This window comes from Camelina sativa, chromosome 14 (genome assembly GCF_030686135.1).
Source record: "Camelina sativa cultivar CO46 ecotype springtype chromosome 14, ASM3068613v1".
NCBI lineage: Eukaryota > Viridiplantae > Streptophyta > Magnoliopsida > Brassicales > Brassicaceae > Camelina > Camelina sativa.
This window is the reverse complement of record NC_141893.1, coordinates 10,201,374-10,224,042: the sequence shown is the minus strand read 5'-3', so window position 1 is coordinate 10,224,042 and position 22,669 is coordinate 10,201,374. Positions and strand designations below refer to the sequence as shown.

Sequence of the window (22,669 nt, the reverse complement as noted above, 5' to 3'; positions counted from 1 at the left end):
AAAACAGAACGATTGTTAGGCCCAATAATGGCCCAATCTTACATAATGTATACAGTCTCTGGATACTGAAATAAAAAATGAAAATGTATACGTCTTTTTTATATAGTGCAAAACTGCAAATATGTATAGGCAAAAAAGTGGGATATATCCTTAAGATAATAAAACTATTTTATTCAACCATTGAAGACTTTCCGTGAAATCTACGGAATTTTAAATAAATTTACTTACACGCATGCATTAGATCGGAACGATTAGGGTTAGTTAAGGTAACAATAGAAGTAACATAATTAGAAGGTGAGAGCATATATAATATAGAGTTTCAAAGTTTTAAGGACACTTGAGCTTTTATTCCCATGGGTACTTAAAATTGGCGTAGTGTTTAATTTCCGGAGCTTCCCGGCCAAGAACAACAACAAGGGCCTTCTTCTTCTTACTCTTCTTCCTCTTGTTTTTGTTCTTATTCACGTCCTGCGTCTCTTGCACTTTCCCTACAATGTTTTTTTAGTTTTCGTTAAGAAAACCCCAGATTTCTAGAGATTATATATAAATCCCAACGTTATCAGATATTAAAAAAACTTGCCTTTGGATTCTTGTTCTTATACTTCATCTTCTTCTTGTTCCCGTCCCCCGTCTCTTGCACTTTACCTACAATGTTTTAGTTTTCATTATGAAAATCCCAGATTTCTAGAGATTTGAAATCACAACGTTATCAGATATTAAAGCTTGCCTTTAGATGATTCGCCACCATGGTAGGAAGCATACTCCGGACTAGAAGACCGAGCCTTATTACACTTCGACATCTGCTTGAAAAACAAGGGGTCAAAATCTGAGGAAGGGAAACTACGGGTGGATGACAATATCTATGGCTAGTAGGATTATTGATTACCTTCCATTTATGTTCCCTACTAGAGAGATGCGTGGAGAATTTTTCAAAGTCTTTCTCAACAAGACCAGGGCAGCATACGGAGCAAACACAGCAGGCAGATTCATCACCCGTTTCAGTGCACTTAACCCCCTCAAGAGCCCCTGAAACTTCTAAAAACAAAAAAAAAAGCTAGACAGTTCAACAACAGATTGCTGGTTATTTCAACAACACTGTGAGATAGGACAAACACACACCTTCCGGAAGAAAGCTTTGAAAAGAATAATATGGCAGAAGGTTGTATTCCCCCGTCACTTGTTGGTCCTCAGAAATAGAGGTGAAGGTTTCCTGATCGCATATGACCATTATATTAGCTGAAGGTGGATTCCCATCTGTATAATCAAGCACACTGTTCTCAATGCTTGAGGAAACTGTTTCAGTTTCTGAGCATCCGTAGGTGTTGTTATCCAGAGAGATTCCACCGGAATAGACTCCTTTCAGGATATCGAGAGGAACGTCTGCTAGTACGCCAACGGCAGTGATGGTTAGAGGACCAGAGTAGCCTTTATTCTCCAAAAACCGTTTAATACTCGGACCAACCAGAGAAATATCAAATCCAAGGGGAACCGGACACCTATTGATGTCCAAAAAGACAGCCGTTACAGCCTCCTGGTTTCTCTCATGACACTCACCTGGTGGATGCCCAACATTCCTAGGCAACACGTCCAACAACTGCTTGAAACCCAAAATGCACATCCAGTGGAAAAAAGACGTACAACATGGGGAAAAAAAGACATTGTCAGAATTTAGTGAAACAAACAAGAAGTGAGAAAGGGGTAATTACACAATAAGCTCGCCCAGTTTGGTTAGGATTATTGATTACCTTCTGTTGATGATGTCCACTATAGAGATGTGTGATAAAATTATCAAAGCCTTTGTAAGCAAGACCAGGGTAGCATACTGAGCAAAACCAGTAGGCAGATTCACCAGTTTCACGGCACTCATCCTCCTCAAGTCCCGCTGAATCTATGGAAAAAAAAAAGTGTAGCTAGCTCAGTGATAGAACACAAAAACACAGTTGTTGATCATCTCAACAACAATGTATGTGAGAAGGACAGACACACACCTGCGGGACGAAAGATTTCAAGAGAATCACATGGAAACGGCTGAAGAAGGTTGTAATCAGACAACTCTAGGTACTTGATAATAGACGGGAAGATTTCTGTAACGGATATGACCATTATATTAGCTGGAGGTGGATGCCTATCGCTAAACTCCATAATGAGACGCTCAGTGTCTGAGGAACCTGTTTCATAGAGTAAAGACTTTTAAGACTCTCTCGATTCATCAAGGCAAATAACCATTAGTGTAGGAGGGCACAAGGATGAGAGAAGATACCGTAGGGGACGTTAGTAAGAAGGATTCCACTGGAGTAGACCCCCCTCAAGAAGTCAATAGGGACCTCTGCTAATAAGCCAAAGGCAATGATGATGTGAGGACCCAAGTAGCCTTTCTTCACCAAAAACCGTTTAATGCACGGACCAACCAGACGCGCACCACAGAAAGGGGGAACCGGACACTTATTGATGTCCCAAAAGACCAATGTTACAGCCTTCTGGTTTGGCACAGAGTAATCACTTGGTGAAGGCAACCAGTCCCACGTCTGATTGAAAACAAAATGCACACGCGGTGGGAAAAAACAACAAACAAAATCAGAAGGGAGAAAGGGAAACTTGTGATAAGAGGTTTTCAAGCAGATAAAAAAAAACACAAGTTTTAGAAATCTAAACGTTATCAAATATTAACACAAGTTTTAGAAACTTGTGATCGATATAGTTTTGTTTTAGAACAACACCATTTTCTTTTTCTTGTTTTAGAACAACACCATTCTTCTTGTGTTTTATAACAACACTATTTTCTTTTTTTGCCAAATCAACATTAATAAATATTAGAAAAAATGTCAAAAGAATCACCAATTTTCAAATTTGGAACGTTTTAATCATAAACTTCCAAAACATCATTTAAATGAAGAGAAAAAAAAAAACATAGTTTAAGAGAGAAGAAAAAAATGAAAGTACCTGATAGTTTGGTGTAGTCATCTTCGATCCTCCACTGATAGTTTGGTGTAGTCATCTTCGATCCTCCACCGCTCAGAAGTCTATTTTCTCTTTTCCAGTAAAACTCCTAGCCGACGGCTGTTAGATTGAGGCTTGTTAAAAATGGGTTTGGGCTGTTAAAAAATGTAAAATGGTCTTATATTGAACTTAGTTAGGTCTAATTTTTTCTTCATAGATTGATAATTTGTTTTTGATTTTACAGTTTAACAAAAATATTTTTTCAAAAAAAACCAAAAAAATTGAAAAGAATCTAAAAAACCAAAATCTCAAAAAAAAAATTAAAATTATATTACATGGCATAAAATTATTTTCTTTAGCCAAAGAAGGAGATTGAAAGTTAGTTTTCTGGCAAATCATTCTCATGTCAAGATTCACAGATGAAGTTTGGCCACCATAAGCTATCAGTTGTAAGGTTTGACCACCATAAGCCACCATAAACATACTAGAAGTGAGAATTTCGTGAAACAAACATATGACCATTACATGTTTTTCTTTTTTGCCAAATCCACATTAATAAAATATCTCAACTTGCAATGCAAAAGTATTGTCAACTATATCCGTTTACGCAATTATCGCCTGATTTGATATATAACATACACAGTTTTCTTTGGAACGCATTTTAATTATACACTAGACAACTGATACGTGGATTGATATAGTAGCCAAAGTTTTTTTGTATTCATGCAAATTTAGTATCATCATCTTGATCAACAAACAGTAAGAGAAAAAAAAAGAGAAAAACTAGACCAACTAATGAAATATTAATGTCTTGCCTAAATTTGGAAAACGCGAATTCAACGCCATCAAAGTTTATTCTCCGCAGATGATGGTGGTTGGGATCTTGCCCGCATCCTTCCGTTTGTTCCTAATTATATAAGGCTTCATCTTTCGGCTGTTGTAGTGGATTTGATCACGGGAGTATCGGATCGTTTATCCTGGAGTGGAAGTGCTGATGGGAAGTTCTCTGTAAAGTCTGCATATGCTTTGTTAACGTGTAATCCTGTACCTGGTACTCGTGGGGAAGTTTTCTTTGGTCATATTTGGTCTGTGGTGGCATCGGAACGGGTCAGGATGTTCTTATGGCTGACCGGACACCAGATTCTTATGACTAATTTGGAGAGATTTTGAAGACATTTGAATGACACAAGTATATGTTCCGTTTGTAAAGGGGGGGGGGAGAAGTCTATTATACACATCTTACGGGACTGTCCTGCGATGAAGGGGGTATGGCCGAGGTTGGTGTCTCCGAGATCGAGGGCTGCATTTTTTTCCCAGTCAATTCTGGAATGGTTATTTGCGAACTTGGGGAGTAGAAAGGTAGTGGGAGGTATTGCGTGGCCTACTCTTTTTGTTGTGACAGCTTGGTGGGGGTGGAAGTGGAGATGCACGAATGTATTTGGCGAGAATAGGAAGTGTCGAGATAGGGTCCAGTTTGTCAAGGAGGCTGCGAGGGAGGTTCTATTGGCGCATGAAAGGCAGAGAGGGCCTACAGGGACGGTTACACGGGTTGATAGACTTGTCTGCTGGAAATTACCGGCGGATGGGTGGCTGAAACTAAATATTGATGGTGCATCTCGAGGGAATCCGGGTAACGCAGCTGCTGGTGGGGTCATTAGAGACGGTGCTGGTAACTGGTGTGCGGGTTTTGTTCTAAATATTGGGGTTTGTCTGCACCTTTAGCAGAGTTGTGGGGTGTGTATTACGGGCTGTACTTGGCTTGGGAGCGGAGGGTGCAGTGCTTAGAGCTAGAGATTGATTCTGAGATGGTGGTGGAGTTTCTTCGGACAGAGATATTGATTCACATCCGCTGTCCTTCCTAGCACACTTGTGCTATGACTTTCTCTCAAGGGACTGGCTAGTCCGCATTACACACATTTATCGGGAGGCGAACTATCTTGCTGATGGTTTAGCTAACCATGTTTTTTCTTTACCATTAGGATTTAACGTCCTTGACTCTTGTCCTAGTATTCCGCATATACTTCTTTACCAAACAGATTCTGGTCTTATATACATATAATACATGGGTTTTTTTTTTTAACGACAAATCAATTATATTGGATTATAAATGTGTTACAAGATACATGATACATAAAAACATCAAATACAACCATTGAACCAAACAAAGGAAATTGAACACAATTTCGATGAAGAAGTGGAAGTGACCATGCTTTCCAAACAGAAGCCTTACTGGCAACAGACATAATCTGTTAAGTCCCCTCTTCAAATACTTGTAAAAGGCTAACATCTTATAAATGAAACTCCCAAATGCTTTCTGCATTATTTTGATTAAAAGAATACACTGATATGTTGTTTGAAATGGTTTTGGATCATGTCTTTTGTAGTGCCCTATCCATCGTTGTCGCTTAGTGGCCATGAATTCTTTTTCCATAAAACATCGAAGGACAGCGAGAACATCACCATCATCGAGTCGCCTTCCTAGACCGAGGAAGTTATCACATAAGCCAATTCCTTCAATCGTAAAAAATTTCCCCTTGATCCCCGGATCGAATACCCAAATGACTTCTCCAAACCATAAGTTAGGAGTAGATTCATCGGTTACAAACCGGAGATGACACCAGTGAATGAGACCACCGGAAACAAATACTTTACGATTTGAATGAATCGACATAACACAAGGTGAAAAACATTGGTGGGATGGAGATGTCAAAACCATCGGTGAAAACAGATTGAATTGATAGGCCAACCAAATCATGAACTGAAACAAAAACAAGTTCCAAATATGATATGGGGCCGTTAGATGGATAACTTTGATCACCACCATCATGATATGGCAAAAGGCATATATGTGAAACAATCGATTTGTCATGATATCAATAGAAACTAGAAGTTATAAAAGAAACCAGAGAGGACGACGGTGGCCGACGTCGGAGAGACCGACGCCAGCCAAAACGATTGATAAGAGAAGGTGTCTTCGATCGGTGGCAAATCGCTTGGGAGAGAGAAAGACGGTTAGCTAATACATGGTTTTATACAAGTGAAAATACAAACACTTAAGATTGATACCAAAAAGAAAAAGGTAAAGATACAAACTACTAGTAATTACTGCATGCAACTTGCCCGATACTTTAAAATCCGAAGAGATAAGTGATGGACACTGAACTCCGACAAAGACTATGCCAATTGGCCAATTGGTCAAACCTATCAAAACATTACTACAATACTATTTAAACCTGAAAAGGTTAAAAGCCAAAAACTATCACAAATTTGAAAATAAACGAAACAAAAATCGAGAAAAGCCAATCGAACCGGCGAAAAGTCCAATGACCCAATCGATTCATCTTAAGCCAAATTTAAAAACATGTCAGAACTCAAGAAAAGAAAACGATGTCGTTTCCTCCCCGTGAACACCACGCTCCAATCATCTTCTCGCTACGACCAAAGCCACTAGCTTTGTCTCCACCATTACCACAGTCAAATGAACGAGAGAGAGAAAGAAGAAAACAACAAACGAGAGACTTTCCACGTTCGTCGTCGTCGTCGTCTCTCATCTTACTTCCCTCTATATATATTTCTTCTCTTCCTTACGTTTTCCTTTTTTTTCTCTTCTTCTCTCTCTCTCTCTTTTACACATTTCTACACCGTCTCGGAGATTATCTTATCTCTCCGTCGTAATTAAGGTCCGTTTTATTTTTATGTTTTTATCTTTAACCTTCTCAGATCTAAGCTTCCACAATACATGTACGATTCTTTTTCTTTTTCTTTGTTACATCCTTAAGAACAGTACTTATGAAGATTACTAATGTTTTAAGAACATTACTTTTATCTTAGATAAGTCCAACTTTTACGTTAATCATCATTTCCATAAAACAAAAAAAAGACGTTTTAATTAATTTATAGTTATATCCTTTTAATCCAGATCTATAATACCAATGGAAGCAGTAAACTCTTCAAGCTCTATCTCAGAGCTAGACGACATATCACGGTTACTCGACCGGCCGAGGCTAAATATCGAACGGAAAAGATCGTTCGATGAGAGGTCGTTCAGCGAAATGGGAATCTTTGAAACCGTTAATTCTCCCGGAGGCAGGTCCGGGTTGGAAACTCCGGTGTCTTCGGATAGAAACTCGTTTGAGCCTCATCCTATGGTTGCTGAGGCTTGGGATGCATTGAGACGATCGTTGGTTTACTTGCGTGGCCAACCCGTTGGTACTGTTGCTGCTTATGACCATGCTTCTGAGGAAGTCTTGAACTATGATCAGGTTTAGTTTTTTTTCCCTTTGTATTGTTTTTGTGTTTCATTATTAAACCTTCCTCTGTTTTTCAAATGATTCTGTTATTACGTTAACGCTTGGGTTGCATTGTTTTGTGAAAATGTTGGTTAGGTGTTTGTAAGAGACTTTGTTCCAAGCGCATTAGCTTTCCTCATGAACGGAGAGCCAGACATAGTCAAGAACTTCCTCCTCAAGACAATTCAAATCCAAGGAAGAGAGAAAAAGATCGACAGGTTCAAGCTTGGGGAAGGCGCCATGCCGGCTAGCTTCAAGATCCTTCACGACCCGATCAAGAAAACCGACACTGTCATTGCTGACTTTGGAGAGAGCGCTATCGGAAGAGTTGCTCCGGTTGAATCAGGTTTTTGGTGGATCGTTCTCCTCAGAGCATACACAAAGTCCACTGGAGACACTTCACTAGCTGACACAACTGAATGTCAAAAGGGAATGAGACTCATTCTCTCTCTTTGTCTCTCCGAAGGCTTCGATACTTTCCCCACATTGCTTTGCGCTGATGGCTGCTCCATGGTCGATCGAAGAATGGTAATAATAAGTTTAGGTTTGTATTAATTATACAGAGTTAGTGTTTAACGAAGTGATACTTGCGTAGGGGGTTTACGGGTACCCGATAGAGATCCAAGCTCTATTCTTCATGGCTCTACGATCAGCAATGTCGATGCTAAAACACGACACGGAAGGGAAAGAGTTCATGGAGAGGATAGTGAAGAGGCTACACGCGCTTAGCTTCCACATGAGAAGCTATTTCTGGCTTGATTTCCAGCAGCTTAATGACATCTACCGTTACAAAACAGAGGAGTACTCGCACACGGCGGTAAACAAGTTCAACGTCATCCCTGACTCGATCCCTGAGTGGGTGTTTGATTTCATGCCTCTACGTGGCGGTTACTTCATTGGAAACGTTAGTCCAGCTCGTATGGATTTCAGGTGGTTTGCTCTTGGCAACTGTGTAGCGATTCTTGGTTCTTTAGCTACCCCTGAGCAGTCGGCTGCGATCATGGACTTGATTGAGGAACGGTGGGAGGAGCTGGTTGGTGAGATGCCGGTTAAGATTTGTCATCCCGCGATTGAGAGCCATGAGTGGAGGATTGTTACTGGTTGTGACCCTAAGAATACTCGTTGGAGTTACCATAACGGAGGTTCTTGGCCAGGTGAATTCTCTTTTCTATTCTTTCTTGAAATTTCATTATGTTTAAATAAACCAATTTTTGATCGTGACAATATAAAAAAAAGGAATGTGTTTGTTTTTCAAATTACATTTATGCTTTATAAAAGTTGGAAACAAAATCATTGTAGAAAAAAAATAATGCTTAAATCTTCTTTGCCGAAAGTGTTTTCATTAGTCAAAATTCCCTACTTATATAAATTGATTGGTACTATTTACTTTATGTACGGCTGGCTAAACATTGTTCTTGTTTTTCTCCGGGGCAGTGTTGTTGTGGCTATTAACAGCTGCGTGCATAAAGACTGGAAGGCCGCAGATAGCGAAGCGGGCAATAGACCTGACAGAAGCACGGCTTTTGAAGGACGGTTGGCCTGAGTACTACGATGGCAAATCGGGAAGGTTCATAGGAAAACAGGCGAGGAAGTTTCAGACATGGTCCATCGCTGGTTACTTGGTAGCCAAGATGTTGTTGGAAGATCCTTCTCATCTTGGAATGATCTCATTGGAAGAAGATAAACAGATCAAACCTGTCATTAAGAGATCTTATTCTTGGACTTGTTAATTTGTTCGTCCATTCTTTGCGGCCTAAAATTTTGTTAGTTTCACGTAATTTGTATTATCGTTCTTTTTTCTTCTTCTAGTGGCCCCTACTAGTGGGGATATGTTAATTTGACAAGTGATAACCTTTACCCTTTGTGTTAATCACATAATTCATATTCTTCTTTCTTTGGTTTGTTTACCTCATTTTTTTTCTACTTAGCCCATATTCGTTTCACCAGTTACCATGTTATTCATTTGAATGTCAAATCACTCAAAAAAAAAAATGGTTCATTTGGATAATGCATCTGAATGGAAATGTGTTTGTTTGGTTATTTTACATTCTCATCTAGATGGATTTGATTAGTATAATGACTAAAATACTCATGTTTTGATCTAACAATTTTTTATTCTTAAATCTTAACCATATTAATTTTAAATATTGATCTAAAATATATATACATAAATTTTCATTCAAAACCAGACAAAAACTCTAGAAATCCCAACATAAATTATTTATAACATTTTTTTATAAGATATAAAACATGTTATGCCAGTGTAAATAATTTATAACAATTTTTTATAAGTTTTTACAATAAAGACTTGTGAAGCTAAAGAGAAGCTTCGAGGTTGGAGTCTCATCAATAGAAAGAGAAACAAGATGAAGTTAGGAAAGAAGCTGAACTGCTCAAGAACACGAGCAAGAGACTTAGGATTGAAACAGAGGAATCACTTTTGGCTTGGAATGGGAAAGAATCTGTGTAATTATCAAACTCCCAAATGTTTCCTTCAAAACCAATGAACAAATTCAGAGTTACTAAGAGACTGCAAAAATCAGAACCAAAATCAAAAATGAAACTGCAAAAACCATAGTAGGACTGTTCTTAATCCTGAACAGAGACAATGAAGCCATAAAGCTACTAAATTCGTCTGTCGTGATGCAGACGACAAACAGAGTGCCAAAACAACCTAGAAAATTATGAAACTTGATGGAAAGATTCACAACAGACATACAAAGCCACAGAAAAAAACAGATCTTGATTTTGACTCACGGTTTTTAAAGTTATGACCAAATTCCCAACACATAACCCGAATGACACAACCCTGCGAACAGTCAACTTTGGAAGCAATTTCCCATCAAACCAAATGGACCCAGAAGACTATCTTTATATCAATAGAAAGATCATGCTCTCAAGTTTTCAGAACATGTTTCAGATTCATGAGAGCCACCAGCCTGAAACAATTCATTTCTTTGGCATGCTTTAGATTCCTGGACTGAAATCTTATTTTCATCACTAGCAGTTGGTAGATGACGTTTGTGATCAGGTTTGCTTTTAGATGCGAGTAATCTTTTCTTTGTGTCTCGCTCTATATCCAAAGTGTGAAAATCATTGTCAGGACGCTTTGTTTTTCCCTCTGCTGGAGTCCATTCCGGATCTTGATTCCAATGTATTTCTTCTACTTTCATACCTCTGGCGAGTTTGTTGCCAACACCAGTCGTGATATGCTTGGAACCATCACTTTCTTGTTTGTCACCCTCCTTTTTCTTCTTGGTCTTTATCTGACAATCAGTACCTACAATAAGAACAAGATATTTTGAAAAAAAAAAAAAAAGAAGCCCAAGTGAACTGAACATGTACTCTTAGCTGTTAGCAAAACCAACCTGCTCATCGCCACTTTGCTTTCTGGTCAACCTTATCCTGAACAAAATCATGCGACACACCAAAGTCAGTGGATATCTGAGTAGCATTAGGCGTTTCTCCTGACAGCTTCAAGTTTTTTATTTTAAGAACATGTGGGCTACTTTTCATAGGTGTTGCAGCATCAACCAAGATATTGCTTGGAAGTCCTTGAGAAAAGTCTTTCATGTTAGACTTCTTTTCAACTGGATTTGGCAATGAACCAGAAGTTAATGGTTGGTAGCTTTTACCAGCATTACTAGCACCAGAGAGGAGTTTGACACCATTTTCAGGACCATGAGCCTCACTAGCATGACAGGGTATAATAGCCTTTGTTGTCTCTTCCTCGCTGACACCACAGTGGTTCATTCCAGGCCTACAAGATAAGTTTAGGAAGGATGGTAAGAAGATGTGATAATATGAGAACCTGAAGGTTCTGCACAAGGTTGAATGACCAAATCCAGAAAGTAAGTAGAAGCCTTGTCAAAACAATTTTACATCTTTACTGCTTGACCCAGCTGTTCTAGGGAACAAGACCTAACACGATTAAAAAGACTTCAACTATAAACAACTATGAAACTTATTTCAAACTAACCATGATAGCGACTAAAAAGGATTAGTGCTTGAATCAAGAAAAGAGCACAGGATACAAACCTTGAATAGGAGATATATTAAAAAGCGAGGTTAAATGGAATAACTAGATACTTACAGCCACGTTTGCATGCTACACAGCCACTTATCAGGCAGCTTCTCAGTATTCAGGCCAAGGGGCAGTAGTCGCCATGTCTCACAACTATCACATTGCGCCCAATTTTCAAGGTGAAGACTGGTGGAAGCAGGTGCAACAGCGAAATCAAACCCAACGTCCATACTATTGTGACCTATATATGCAGCATCTTTGAAAGGCATCTTTGATATAAATTTATCCCCAGAACTATTTTTAGACGGCTGTGGTACTCAACTCACTGATGTATTCACTACATAAACTAGTTATAGCAGTACAAATACTTCTAATTATTCAAACCCACCAGCTGAAATCAAAGGAATCGATGCAGAATCAAAGATAAAGTATAGCAAAGAACAAAATTGTCACAGAGGGATGTAAATAAACACAAACCCATGTCTAAAAACATTCACAAGATCAAGCCAAATTCAAAACATTCACAAGATCAAGCCAAGTTTATTGAAGCATTTCATCAAACATGTGGTTTGCATCAACAACTACAAGCTCTAGACCTAAAACACTTCTAATCATTCAAACATGAACTCATTTCAAACTCTAAAGCAGTATCACCTAAATCATAATTCTCAACTCAAAGAGAGAACAAAACAAATTTGGACAAACCCAGCTGAAATCAAAGGAAGCAGATGCAGAATCAAAAATTAAGTATAGCAAACAACAAAATCTTACACAGAGTTCGATCAAACACCAACCAAATCAATCTGAGATGATCGGAGCTGTTAGAGAGATCAGAGCTGTTAGAGAGAAATTACCAAAACGATGAAGCGATGAAGCGATGAAGCGATGAGAGATGAACGAGAGAGACAATGAAACGATGAAGAGATTCTGAGAGATCAAAGCTTCGTTGAAGCTGAGAGAGAGAAAAGAGCTCAGCTCTTGAGAGAGAGCTTCGTCCAAGCCGAAGAAGAAGAAATATGTAAATAGGAAATTTCTGGGTTGATGTAATTCTTTGGTTTTCTTCAGGTATTTTTGACATTTTCAAATTTTAGCTGAATCAGCTCCATCTCACTGCACCAATCAGACTCGGTTAGATTTTTAATTTTTTTTGGATGAGTTTTTAAAAAATCATTCAACTGATTCATCTAACTAGTCTGTTAATTTGGCATAAACAAACATCACTTTTCATCTTCACTTAGATGATTAAGAAACGAACATGACCTTACATTCTTACAATAATCACTCTATACTACTGATTTAGTAAAATTAAGGGTTTACTTAATAAAGGACTGGAACATAACATCTGTGATACAATTAAGATTCATAAGCACAAAAGTCTTCAATTTATGTGTTTTGGCCAAAAATATCAAAAGAATTTCCTAATATGGTCTGAACCTCTTTCATCATTGAAGCTGCTATCAAACACGATCAACAAACGAATTAAGCACACTAACAGATTCAAGCCTACTTGCCATAACGATGAACAATGCAAAACCAATGGACTTAGAGGCTAAACATTAAATAACCAATAGTTTGTTAACTTAGCAGGATACAACACTACAGATGAACAAAAGAGATGAGAAGCCAACATTTTGGGATTATCCGTAAGAGCACTCACCTGGCAACACATTTAACAGCACAACTGTAAAACGATCTTTTTTTCTTTTTTACATCTCAAGAGTACAAAAGCAGCTTCATAGATGATAGATGTTTCTAAACAACAAAACTTTGGCTAGTGATAGATAGATTACCTACTGAGATTCATAAAACCAATCTCCAGGTCCTGGAGATACTTTAACGACACCCCACCTTCTTCCTCTCGTTTCCTTAACATCATCCGCTTGTGACAAGTGTCAGGACTGGCCCTCAAGTAGATAAACCCATCAGGAACAAGTCCTGGTAAACAAGAAACCACAGGATCGAACCAAGAATCGTAAATGCTAATCTCCATCTCATTCATCCATTTGGCTTCATGAACAGCTCGCACGAAAACCATTCGGTCACTAAACACAGAACGCTCCATCAACCTAAGAGGTTTGACACCAGAGGAAGATTCTTTCTCCTGCATCAGGCGAGTGACAAACACATAGTTCTGGAAAGTATAAGCATACCTCTCAGGCTCAGCGTAGAAAGCATCTAAGATATTGAAATGATCAGGTCCAACATCCTGCCATTTGTCAATGGGTTCAGGAACAATCTCAACCAAGTCACGAAGCTCAATGGTCTCATTGGCTATCCTCTGTAGAAACGTTGTCTTGCCAACACTAATGTTCCCTTCAACACAGAACGTCAAACGTTTCTTAGGCTTATTATTATTAGTCTCAGAAGAATCCTTGAGTTCTTCTTCGTCCACGCTTTGTTTGATGAACGTTGTTATGCTCTCGGCGTGGTTCCGATGCTTAATCCCAACTGAGCTTTGAAGATACTCAACCATTTTCTGACTAGCTTCCCAAAACTGAGAGAATCAAAACAGCCATTGTAAATGTAACATTCAACTGAAGCGCACAAAAAGTTTCAATTTTTTTGTGAATACATTACCTTATCTTTGTATAACTGCTTGAGCTCAGCAACACCTTGGATTCCATTTTCAACGAGCTTTCTCTGATTCCTTGGACCAACTCCTGGAATTTTCAACAAATCTGGATTACGAACCAATCCTCCTCCACCACCGCCGTTAGATCTACGATTCGTTCTGGTGGACTTAGTCGGAGAATCTTTCTCCGTAAGGAGCTCGAATTGAACCATTTGGATCTTGTACCGGTTCGTCTAACCCAAGCTCGGGTTCCACTATCTTCAATTGAGAATCGAACCGACGGTACCAAATTAGGGATACGGTTATGGTACAAATACGCTGAGAAAGTAGCAGTGGGCGTAGAGAAGCAAGTTGTAGTAGTAATCTGCGGCATTTGAATAGGTTTTATAAAGAGAAATTGAAAGGAGCTGTTAATTAATAAAACCCTCTGGGAAGAAAAGAAGGTTTAAGCCGGAGTGGAGGAGAGAAGGAAGAGGGATTGAACGTTCCGTCATGGAATCTTCTTTGAGCATTTTTTTTTTTTTGTCTTAAAACTCTGAAGAAGAGAGAAATGGATAAGATAAAACCCTAATTTTAAGTTGGTTGTGACTTGTGAGTGAGGCAATGAGATGAAAAAAAATTGTAATTAAAGGATTAGGGTTTTGTTGTTGTCGTTGTGAATTGTGATGATGTTCTTTCTAGTTACAGATGCAGAGGAAGAAGAAAGAAGAAGGAGAGTGAGTGAATTTTGTCGTTTAGGGGTTTGAAAACTTTGAATACAGAGAGAAACATTATCGTTTTAGCAATTAGCCAACGTTAATTTTAATTTATGTGGTATGGTTTTGATTATGATATGAATTTCGTGATTAGAATATGATAATGAATTTTGTGATTCGGATTGTTTGGGCCTAGATTTATATTAGTTTACCAACCCAATGGGCTTTTTATCTACAATCTGTAATTGCCAATGACATGTGACATGTAGTATATATCGTACTAAAAATATCTTAAAATATATATATGTAGTATATGTTCTGTGAGGGCCAGACGAATTTTTTAAATAGAAGGATATGTAATAATTGAAAATAACATGGAGGTATGGGACCAATTGAGATAATGAATGAACGAATGAAGAAGGAAGAGAGATTCTGAGCCATGCAAATAAAATCGGTTAAGTTTTGTCAGGTGATGGCCCCCTCCCTTATTTAATTTTAGGTTTGCGTTTCCTTTCCTGACTCCGCGAGTCTTCTTCTTGAGTCTCGTGACCCCCAAACTTATCCAATACCCCAATCCCATTTAGTTGGAAGATTTTACCAAAATATTATACACTGTTTTATATAACAGTCAGTAGAAGTGTGTAAACAAGTTAGTTACATAGTTTGGTGTAATTCATAAGTTTTCTTCTGGACATTTACAGAAACATTTATGTTACACAACATTTATTACTTACTATATGACACATTGACACATATATAATGATCGATGGTTTTTTCTATTAATATATATATATATATATATTGTAGAATGATGAAATTATCCTTCTGATAAAAACAAAAACATACACAACAAAGACAAAAAAGAGTGATGAAATATATCCATCACGGTTTCATCTATATGTCCTTCTCGTTAAGTTTTCTTTTCTCAACGATTCAACAATGTTCTTCGTACATTTACGTTTTACTTGACACTTACCCATGAAAACAATAATTTATACCAGTATTTCTATATACATAATAAATTTATTTACTACTAACTAAACAATTTGAAAAGATCGACAACTTTGTTTCATGACCTCATCATTCGCTGAGTTGCGCCTAACAGGTTGTTCAGTGCCGCTAAGTTAAACAAACAAAAAAAGAAGGATGGCATTTTTTTTACACTATGCGTACAATAAATGTAACAAGTTTACGTATAGATTGCTATAAAACAAATAAGGAAACATACACTAGCTAGTGCATGGCTGGCTAAAAATATCATCATGCGATTCAATCTTAGCTAACTTTACATGTGCATCATCATCACTTTTCTCCTATTAATTCGTACTATCATTAATATTCCACTCATTTTTATTGTATAGAGTTCTCGTTATATAAAATATTTTTCTGAGTATTATCTCTCTTTTCTATTATTCATTGATCATAGATTCGGTTACCTACCACCCAACATCTCACATGTTGTTTTTATCTATCTTCTACCCCATCTCACCTGCTTATATTCTAGACCTTTGGCTTCCTTTGGGAATAATTTTGTTTTTCAAATAAGCTAAGGAAATAGAAATAATTCTTCCGTATAAGTTATTGAATTGTGAATCCGAGAATCATTATTCATTTACTACTGACTGGCAACGTACAACTGTTTGTACAAATTGTTTAATTACGTCTTTTCTTATAAAATTATAGTATTTGTTTTATACATCTTTTATAGAAAAATTGTTAAAATAATTATGATTATCTATTTATGATTTTTCTCAAACAATGCTATTTAGTCATATAATTGTGTATAACAAAAAATAAAGGTTTAATTCCACCAACACTCATAAAAAGGGCTTTTACATGATATAATTAAGAAGGATTAAATGGCTCAAAAAATGGAATAAGATTTTGTCTCTAGATGCACATGATAATTCGGTATTTGATATCTGTAAAACGTAATCGCACATATACATATTGTTAATAAACCAGCTTTTAGGTGAGATTCTACCTAAAAGAACCTAAACGTCGATTTCATTATATATCATTTCTTTTAATTAAAAAAAGAAAAGTTGTTTTAAGGAAACCACATGCTGAAACCAGATTGGAGCTGGCACGTTACCTGATGTCCACAGTCCACTCTAAAAGCTTAAGATAATGGTGACGATTATTTTGTTAATATAGAAATTTATAATCATAACAACAACTATACAATAACTCAAATGAAAAGTAAAAGGAACAAAATACCGATAACGTGCTTCATCTAAAAGCTTAATGTGTAAAATTTCGAATTTTTTTTAATTATTGCTGACTAAGGATCCATTAATGTGTTGGTTATCCATTACGTAAACGAGATCTTAGTTATCTTTTTAAAGAAAGACCCTCAAGAAAGTTATTTTGTCCATCTCTACATGTCATTTCGTTATATGCTACACTCCCCATTTCTAAAGGAATAAAAAAAAAACTTATTTTGTCATTCTATAGCTATACAATTGCAGGTATGTCAATATGTTTATATGATCCATTCGTCATTCCTCGACATATTAAAAAATTGAAACCGGAGACAAGTGAAAGGCATGTTGACTTTAAACATTTCGTTGTTATTGAACGAGAGTTCCTTTTGTGTAGTCTGTTAAAAAATTGAGGGTAAAGAAATGCGAATAGCAAAAAGTTTTAGGACAAGAACTGAAAAAACACACACACATACAAAAAGCGACGACACCAAAACCAAAAAAAATAAAGGTATAGTTCTGCGTCTACATCAAAGTTGCTATGCACATCATCAGCTGAAATGACTTGGTCAATATCTAAATCTAATTAATGTTAGGAACACTTTTTAAAATAGGTAGGTTGGAATTAGTTATATATGCAATATTGTTATCCTTGATAATTGACATTGAATCATATACTGTCTCCACACTTTTATTTGTATGTTTTTGGAATATTATTACACGTTTTAAGAAAACTATTCGACATACAAAACAGTTGGGTTTTGTTAATTTGATTAAGATCTACCTTCACTTAAACTTTTAGTTGGTATGTGTAAAATTAGACTGATTTTTACTTTTTAGAGCTCGTAAAAATAATGAACAAAATTAAGTACTATACATTAATGTAACTTTTTGATAATTCTTTTAATTTACCCATAATCTGAAACTATAGTTTGAGACAGCTCTATTCATTTGTCATCAAATAAATTTTTATCCTAATCTTCTTGCTTTTTGATGCGTTACATAACAAATGTAAAATAAAATAAAAACACTAATGAATTCTAACATCAGAATTACGACAATTCCGACAATTCCGACACGACTCATTATGGAACAACCCAACCCGACAACACAAACACACCGCATCGCTCTGAGCTCCTCCGAACAACTCGGACCCCCACCGTCTATTCGACTCAGCCGAATCAACAACACTCACCTTCCGGGTGGTCGACTCGTACCGATGATGATAACGCGTCGCAGCTGGTCCGACAGAGAGCTCCAAGTTGAGCACCCAATCGTTCTCGTTCCCAAAATCTTTCTCCGACGTCGTTCCACTGCTCGTGCAATTATTGTTATTATGAATACCAGAGATCTCTTCCCCTTGTACCGGTTCCGGTTTAACCGGTCCGGCGAAATCGAGACGCAAAGGCTCAACGACGACATCGTTTTGAAGAGACGACGAAGACGGAGGCAATACAACTAATGATGCAGCAGATTCGTTGATGAGACGGTGAGTGTTTGGATCGATCCCACGGCTGAGAAGCTTCCTCTTGATGTGAGTGTTCCAGTAGTTCTTGATCTCGTTGTCTGTTCTTCCTGGTAATCTCCCAGCTATCAATGACCATCTTCAACACATTACAAAATTCAGAATTTGAATAAAAATGTAAACTTTTTTTTTTTTGTTATATAAGCAAAGTTTGTAAATTATGGTTATAGAGACTACTACTGACTTGTTACCGAGCAAGCTATGGAGCTTGATGATGAGTTCGTCTTCATCTTCAGTGAAATTGCCTCTTTTGAGATCTGGTCTTAGATAATTCATCCATCTCAATCTACAACTCTTACCACATCTCTGTAATCCTGCACAGTTTGGTAATTTTTTTTTTTTTTTTTTTAAATCAAGAAATCAAATCTTTATTTGAATATATACAGTACATGTGTGTATTAGTAAATATATATAAGTACCGGCGGCGCGAGGGAGAGATCTCCAGCAACCTTCACCGTGTTTACGGATGTAATCAACGAGAAGCTGATCTTCTTCTTTAGTCCAAGCTCCTTTGTTCATGTGAGCTTTCTCACAGCATGGTGATCTTCCCATCTCTCCTTCTCCTTCTTCTTCGATCTCTCTATCTATACGTATCTTATTATGTATATGGAGGATGAGGAGGAATTTGGTGTTTTTATTTTGTGTTTTCAAGGAAGAGAGTTTTCCTGTAGAATGTTTTCGTTTTGAATGTTATTTATAATAACTAACTAACATTATTTTATTACTTACCAAAGTTTTTTTTTATAAAAAAGTTATGATCTAACAAATGAAATGATATATTCATTTTTTTCTTTCTTTTAAAAGAATATTGTAACAACAACAAGAAAAACAAATTGATTGTACACTCACAGGATGAACGTGGGAGTTTGAGTTTCCTAACTTTTTTTGTTTTTTGTTTTTTTAAGATGTAGATCGATCGTACGGGTTTCTTTGGTTATTGACTTTTTGGTTCTTTACATCATCATCTTGCTAAAGAAAAAAAAATCATAATTTTACATTTTCACAATACTAGTACAAGTAATTGTAACATCACTACTGTTTAAACTTTAAACCAATCTTATTGCTACATCATTAAAGAGAGATTTTTTAACTGTTTTTTTGTTTACTGCATGATGATTAAGATATAAAAAAAGGTTAGAAACTAAATTTAGGGAAGATGTTAAAAAAAGGAAGAAGAAGAAGAGAGTAGATCTGGAGAAAGTAGGTAGATAGATTGGGGATGGGAAGATGAGTAGGTAGCTAGCTGTCTTTTTTAATCTGAGTACTCAACCCTTTCTCTCTCTCTCTCCCCCCCCCCCCAATCACTCTCTCCACACGCTACTTCCTTCACGTACCTCCACGTGTCCTCCTCTCTTATGATTTTTTATCACATTCTCTCTTTCTCTCTCCCTTGTCTCCTCGATTAGATTAGTTGGATAACTGAATTATTGAGGTTTGGGCATGTGTTGTTAACTTTGTTTGGTCTTCTTCTCTACTGTAATACGGTTTGTGTGTTGTGTCCGTTAAATCTTTTAAAAATAAGATAAAAACACCTTCACAAACGCCACTTCTTATTTAACGACGGCCCAATTATAAAGAAAACTAATATTACGCAACAGTTTTTTTTTTTTTTTATAATCGTGTGTGTAGTCAACATGGGATGATTTCTTGGAAACTTTGGAATGACATCGCTATTAAAAAAAAAAGCGATTAGATAATTAATTATTAAGTTCGCGTTGATGAATTCGTATACTGTAAAATGTTAATGTTTTTGTCTTACACGGCCCATACGCATTTAGTCCATTTTGTAGAAGTTATCAAAATTGTTGTCAATAATTAAAACAGAGTTGAAATTTTTACAATCTGAGCTTTCAGAACGTTTATACTAACAATCCATTCTTCTCATTTATTTTTAATTCCGTTTCTTTTTTTTTTCTTCTTTCTCAATCATAAACAATTTTTCATAACTAAATACTGCTATATTAAAACTTGAAAGATGTTCTTTTTTTTCCTTTTCCTGATGATACTGTTGTTCTATTTTTTCCTTTTATTAATAATATTGAATATTCCGTACAAGCTAACTACTGTTCAACGTTTTCAGTTTAACCACTGTTCAATGTTTTGTGGGAGCCATAAAGGTTATGATGAAATAATTAAAGAAAGAAACATAAAAAATCCTTCTGTTCATACCCATTAGACATTGGGCCGTTACTTGCAAGGCTCAACATTGCTAACTGTAAACAAGCTTCTAGTTTTCCTCACGCTACGCCGAATGCCAAACGTTGTACAACACTTCTTCTACCCCCTTAGAGCATGCCCATCGCACATCTCCACGGGATGTCTTTTATTGTTTTAGTAATATAAAGAAAAAAAAAATAAAGTTTTAATCTGAATATATCCGAGACCCAGCTCTCTGTCCAGATCAATTTAGACCTTCAGAGACACCATACGTGTCAGTATTATATTGGTTACGTTTTTTTTTTCGTTTTTTTTTCTCTTTTCTTCCTTTGCTTCTCATTCTCTTTCCATTCAATTAAAACGATGAAAACAAGGAAATCAAACCGATCGGAGTTCTTCACTGATCTAACTCGCTCGTCAGATTCATATCCTCCTCGGCGTCTTCATCCTTCATCTTCTTCCCTCTAAGTCACCATGTATCGTTTCGCTTCTAACCTCGCCTCCAAGGCAAGGTAGGAAACACTCACTCTCTTCGTCTTTTTTTTTTTTTTTTCTTTTTCTTATGGGTTCACTTAACAATCTTGATATCCCCTTTGGGCTCTTCAAATCTATTTGCTTTAATATCCCGAGATTTTGATTTACTTATTGTGATATTAAAAATGGTTTCTTTTTTGTTCTCTCTGTTCTCAGGATTGCTCAAAACATTCGATTGGTAAATTCTAAGGATTGAATTTGATTTTTAATTGGTCTGTACTCTGTAGCTTTTCGGGTACGAGCTTACTTCATCCTCCTTTTTGTACTCAGGTTTCGAGCAGAATGAGCTGGAGCAGGAACTATGCAGCCAAAGAAATTAAGTTTGGTGTTGAAGCTTGAGCTTTGATGCTTAAGGGTGTTGAAGATCTTGCTGATGCTGTTAAAGTCACCATGGGTCCTAAGGTACTCTTGTTGTTTTCTATCCTACTCATTGGTTAGGAGGTTTATGTCTATTGCAAAATCTGTCATTTCCTTATGAGACATGTGATTTGTGTGACCTGTTATCTTCTTTTACTCTTGTATCATTTTCTATTATCTCAATGGCTGTTTGATCTAAGCATCAATGTGACTGGCTTTTCTGATTTCTGTGTTTCTAATTTTTGAAGGGACGTAATGTTGTGATTGAGCAAAGTTGGGGTGCTCCTAAAGTGATAAAAGATGGTGTGACACTTTGATTGAAAATTCTTGGCTCTTAACTTGCTTTCTGTTTGGGAACTCATTAGCTGATTCGTTTTCTTCTACGATGCAGGCGAAAGCAGAACAACTGAGAGCTGAAATTGTAATGAATCTAACTCATTTTACATTGGCTTTTGTCTAATTATGCTGTGTATCATGCATTCAGTGACTAACCACAAAATGTAGTTTGTTCGGCAATGGTAGACTAACTTAAGAATATGCAATCATTCCATTAGGAACAAATGGAGAAGGTAACAGACAAGGGTGATGAAGAGTTATACAACAAGCTTGATATGGCTTATGCTTCTAGCGACGAGGAGACAGACGTAAATCCTAGAATCACTCTGTTTTTTTTATGGATTTCAGTCATCATAGAATCAGTGTTTAAGGTCTCACATGGCTTGGTACTACTCTGTAGGAAGAAGAAGATGATGATGTCGATGCATTTTCAGAGACTTATGCAGAAGGAGAAGATGGTGAGAATGTAGCAGAAGGAGAACTATCTGATACTGATGATGAAGATTGGGATTCAAATGAATCAGAAACCGGATTTGGTGATGATTCTGCTGTACTTGACGCAGAGGATCTTCATACAAAATCAAAAGATCTGCCGAGCAACAAAGTTCGTTTGTAACTTTAGCATTAAGCTTTTAGGAGCTGTGGCATTATGATTAGTAAATTTGTAAAATGTATCTTAAATGTTTCAACAGAGGTATGCCATGTTATAAAATTGAAAGCAAGAGACACTAATAGGATGACTAATGGGAGGATAAAAACTAAAAACAATGGGATGAAGATCTAAACTTAGATTAATACTATTTTTATCTTATTATAAGTTAGAGACACTAATTTGAAGATGTGCAATGGGTTTGATCTTATTGCATATGAATTGAATGGTCTCGTCTTGCTTGTGAATATTTACTACGTTCTAAGAAAATTTTGTCGGAGGTTATGGTTTTAGATTTAGAATGGAAGGCTCCCGCATGCACAAAAGAATCTGACAAAAACGCGATTCAAAGAAAGCTAACATGGAAAGCGCAACTTTTTTTTTTTTAGA

General features: G+C 36.8%; 6 protein-coding genes across 8 annotated transcripts; 2 read left to right on the top strand and 4 right to left on the bottom strand.

Annotated features, from left to right (window-relative positions):
- Positions 1 to 150: 150 nt before the first annotated feature.
- Positions 151 to 2,961, bottom strand: LOC147928018 (uncharacterized). Its single transcript, XM_087485979.1, has 9 exons — positions 2,941 to 2,961; positions 2,261 to 2,525; positions 1,989 to 2,168; positions 1,746 to 1,888; positions 1,120 to 1,594; positions 887 to 1,035; positions 728 to 800; positions 581 to 645; positions 151 to 488 (listed from the first exon to the last, which is right to left on the bottom strand). The coding sequence occupies exons 1-9, from the start codon at positions 2,959 to 2,961 to the stop codon at positions 462 to 464; spliced, it is 1,398 nt and encodes a 465-aa protein (XP_087342105.1). The 3' UTR covers positions 151 to 461.
- Positions 2,962 to 6,195: 3,234 nt separating this feature from the next.
- Positions 6,196 to 9,120, top strand: LOC104740971 (putative alkaline/neutral invertase D). Its single transcript, XM_010461723.2, has 5 exons — positions 6,196 to 6,617; positions 6,857 to 7,199; positions 7,323 to 7,754; positions 7,822 to 8,380; positions 8,661 to 9,120. Exons 2-5 carry the CDS (start codon positions 6,870 to 6,872, stop codon positions 8,954 to 8,956), a joined length of 1,617 nt encoding a protein of 538 aa, XP_010460025.1. The 5' UTR covers positions 6,196 to 6,617; positions 6,857 to 6,869; the 3' UTR covers positions 8,957 to 9,120.
- Positions 9,121 to 9,763: 643 nt separating this feature from the next.
- LOC104740970 (cysteine-tryptophan domain-containing zinc finger protein 5-like) lies at positions 9,764 to 12,287 on the bottom strand. The gene is made up of 5 exons (XM_087483775.1): positions 12,105 to 12,287; positions 11,320 to 11,491; positions 10,862 to 10,986; positions 10,595 to 10,780; positions 9,764 to 10,506 (listed from the first exon to the last, which is right to left on the bottom strand). The coding sequence occupies exons 2-4, from the start codon at positions 11,478 to 11,480 to the stop codon at positions 10,599 to 10,601; spliced, it is 468 nt and encodes a 155-aa protein (XP_087339901.1). The 5' UTR covers positions 11,481 to 11,491; positions 12,105 to 12,287; the 3' UTR covers positions 9,764 to 10,506; positions 10,595 to 10,598.
- Positions 12,288 to 12,787: 500 nt separating this feature from the next.
- On the bottom strand, positions 12,788 to 14,639 carry LOC147928017 (uncharacterized). The gene is made up of 3 exons (XM_010461722.2): positions 13,828 to 14,639; positions 13,041 to 13,744; positions 12,788 to 12,907 (listed from the first exon to the last, which is right to left on the bottom strand). Exons 1-3 carry the CDS (start codon positions 14,032 to 14,034, stop codon positions 12,904 to 12,906), a joined length of 915 nt encoding a protein of 304 aa, XP_010460024.1. The 5' UTR covers positions 14,035 to 14,639; the 3' UTR covers positions 12,788 to 12,903.
- Positions 14,640 to 17,671: 3,032 nt separating this feature from the next.
- On the bottom strand, positions 17,672 to 19,625 carry LOC104740968 (transcription factor MYB3). Its single transcript, XM_087483774.1, has 3 exons — positions 18,666 to 19,625; positions 18,431 to 18,560; positions 17,672 to 18,325 (listed from the first exon to the last, which is right to left on the bottom strand). The coding sequence occupies exons 1-3, from the start codon at positions 18,796 to 18,798 to the stop codon at positions 17,752 to 17,754; spliced, it is 837 nt and encodes a 278-aa protein (XP_087339900.1). The 5' UTR covers positions 18,799 to 19,625; the 3' UTR covers positions 17,672 to 17,751.
- Positions 19,626 to 20,492: 867 nt separating this feature from the next.
- LOC104740967 (CRM-domain containing factor CFM3A, chloroplastic/mitochondrial-like) lies at positions 20,493 to 22,362 on the top strand. Of its 3 annotated transcripts, XM_010461717.3 has the most exons (7): positions 20,500 to 20,915; positions 21,094 to 21,115; positions 21,208 to 21,339; positions 21,543 to 21,597; positions 21,686 to 21,715; positions 21,849 to 21,938; positions 22,031 to 22,362. In XM_010461717.3, exons 4-7 carry the CDS (start codon positions 21,595 to 21,597, stop codon positions 22,244 to 22,246), a joined length of 339 nt encoding a protein of 112 aa, XP_010460019.2. In that variant the 5' UTR covers positions 20,500 to 20,915; positions 21,094 to 21,115; positions 21,208 to 21,339; positions 21,543 to 21,594; the 3' UTR covers positions 22,247 to 22,362. The 3 variants fall into 3 exon arrangements, with proteins under 3 accessions (XP_010460020.2, XP_010460019.2, XP_019091227.2); XM_010461718.3 differs by lacking the exon at positions 21,094 to 21,115 and having other exon boundaries at positions 20,493 to 20,915; XM_019235682.2 differs by lacking the exons at positions 20,500 to 20,915; positions 21,094 to 21,115 and having other exon boundaries at positions 21,264 to 21,339; positions 21,534 to 21,597.
- Positions 22,363 to 22,669: the final 307 nt, after the last annotated feature.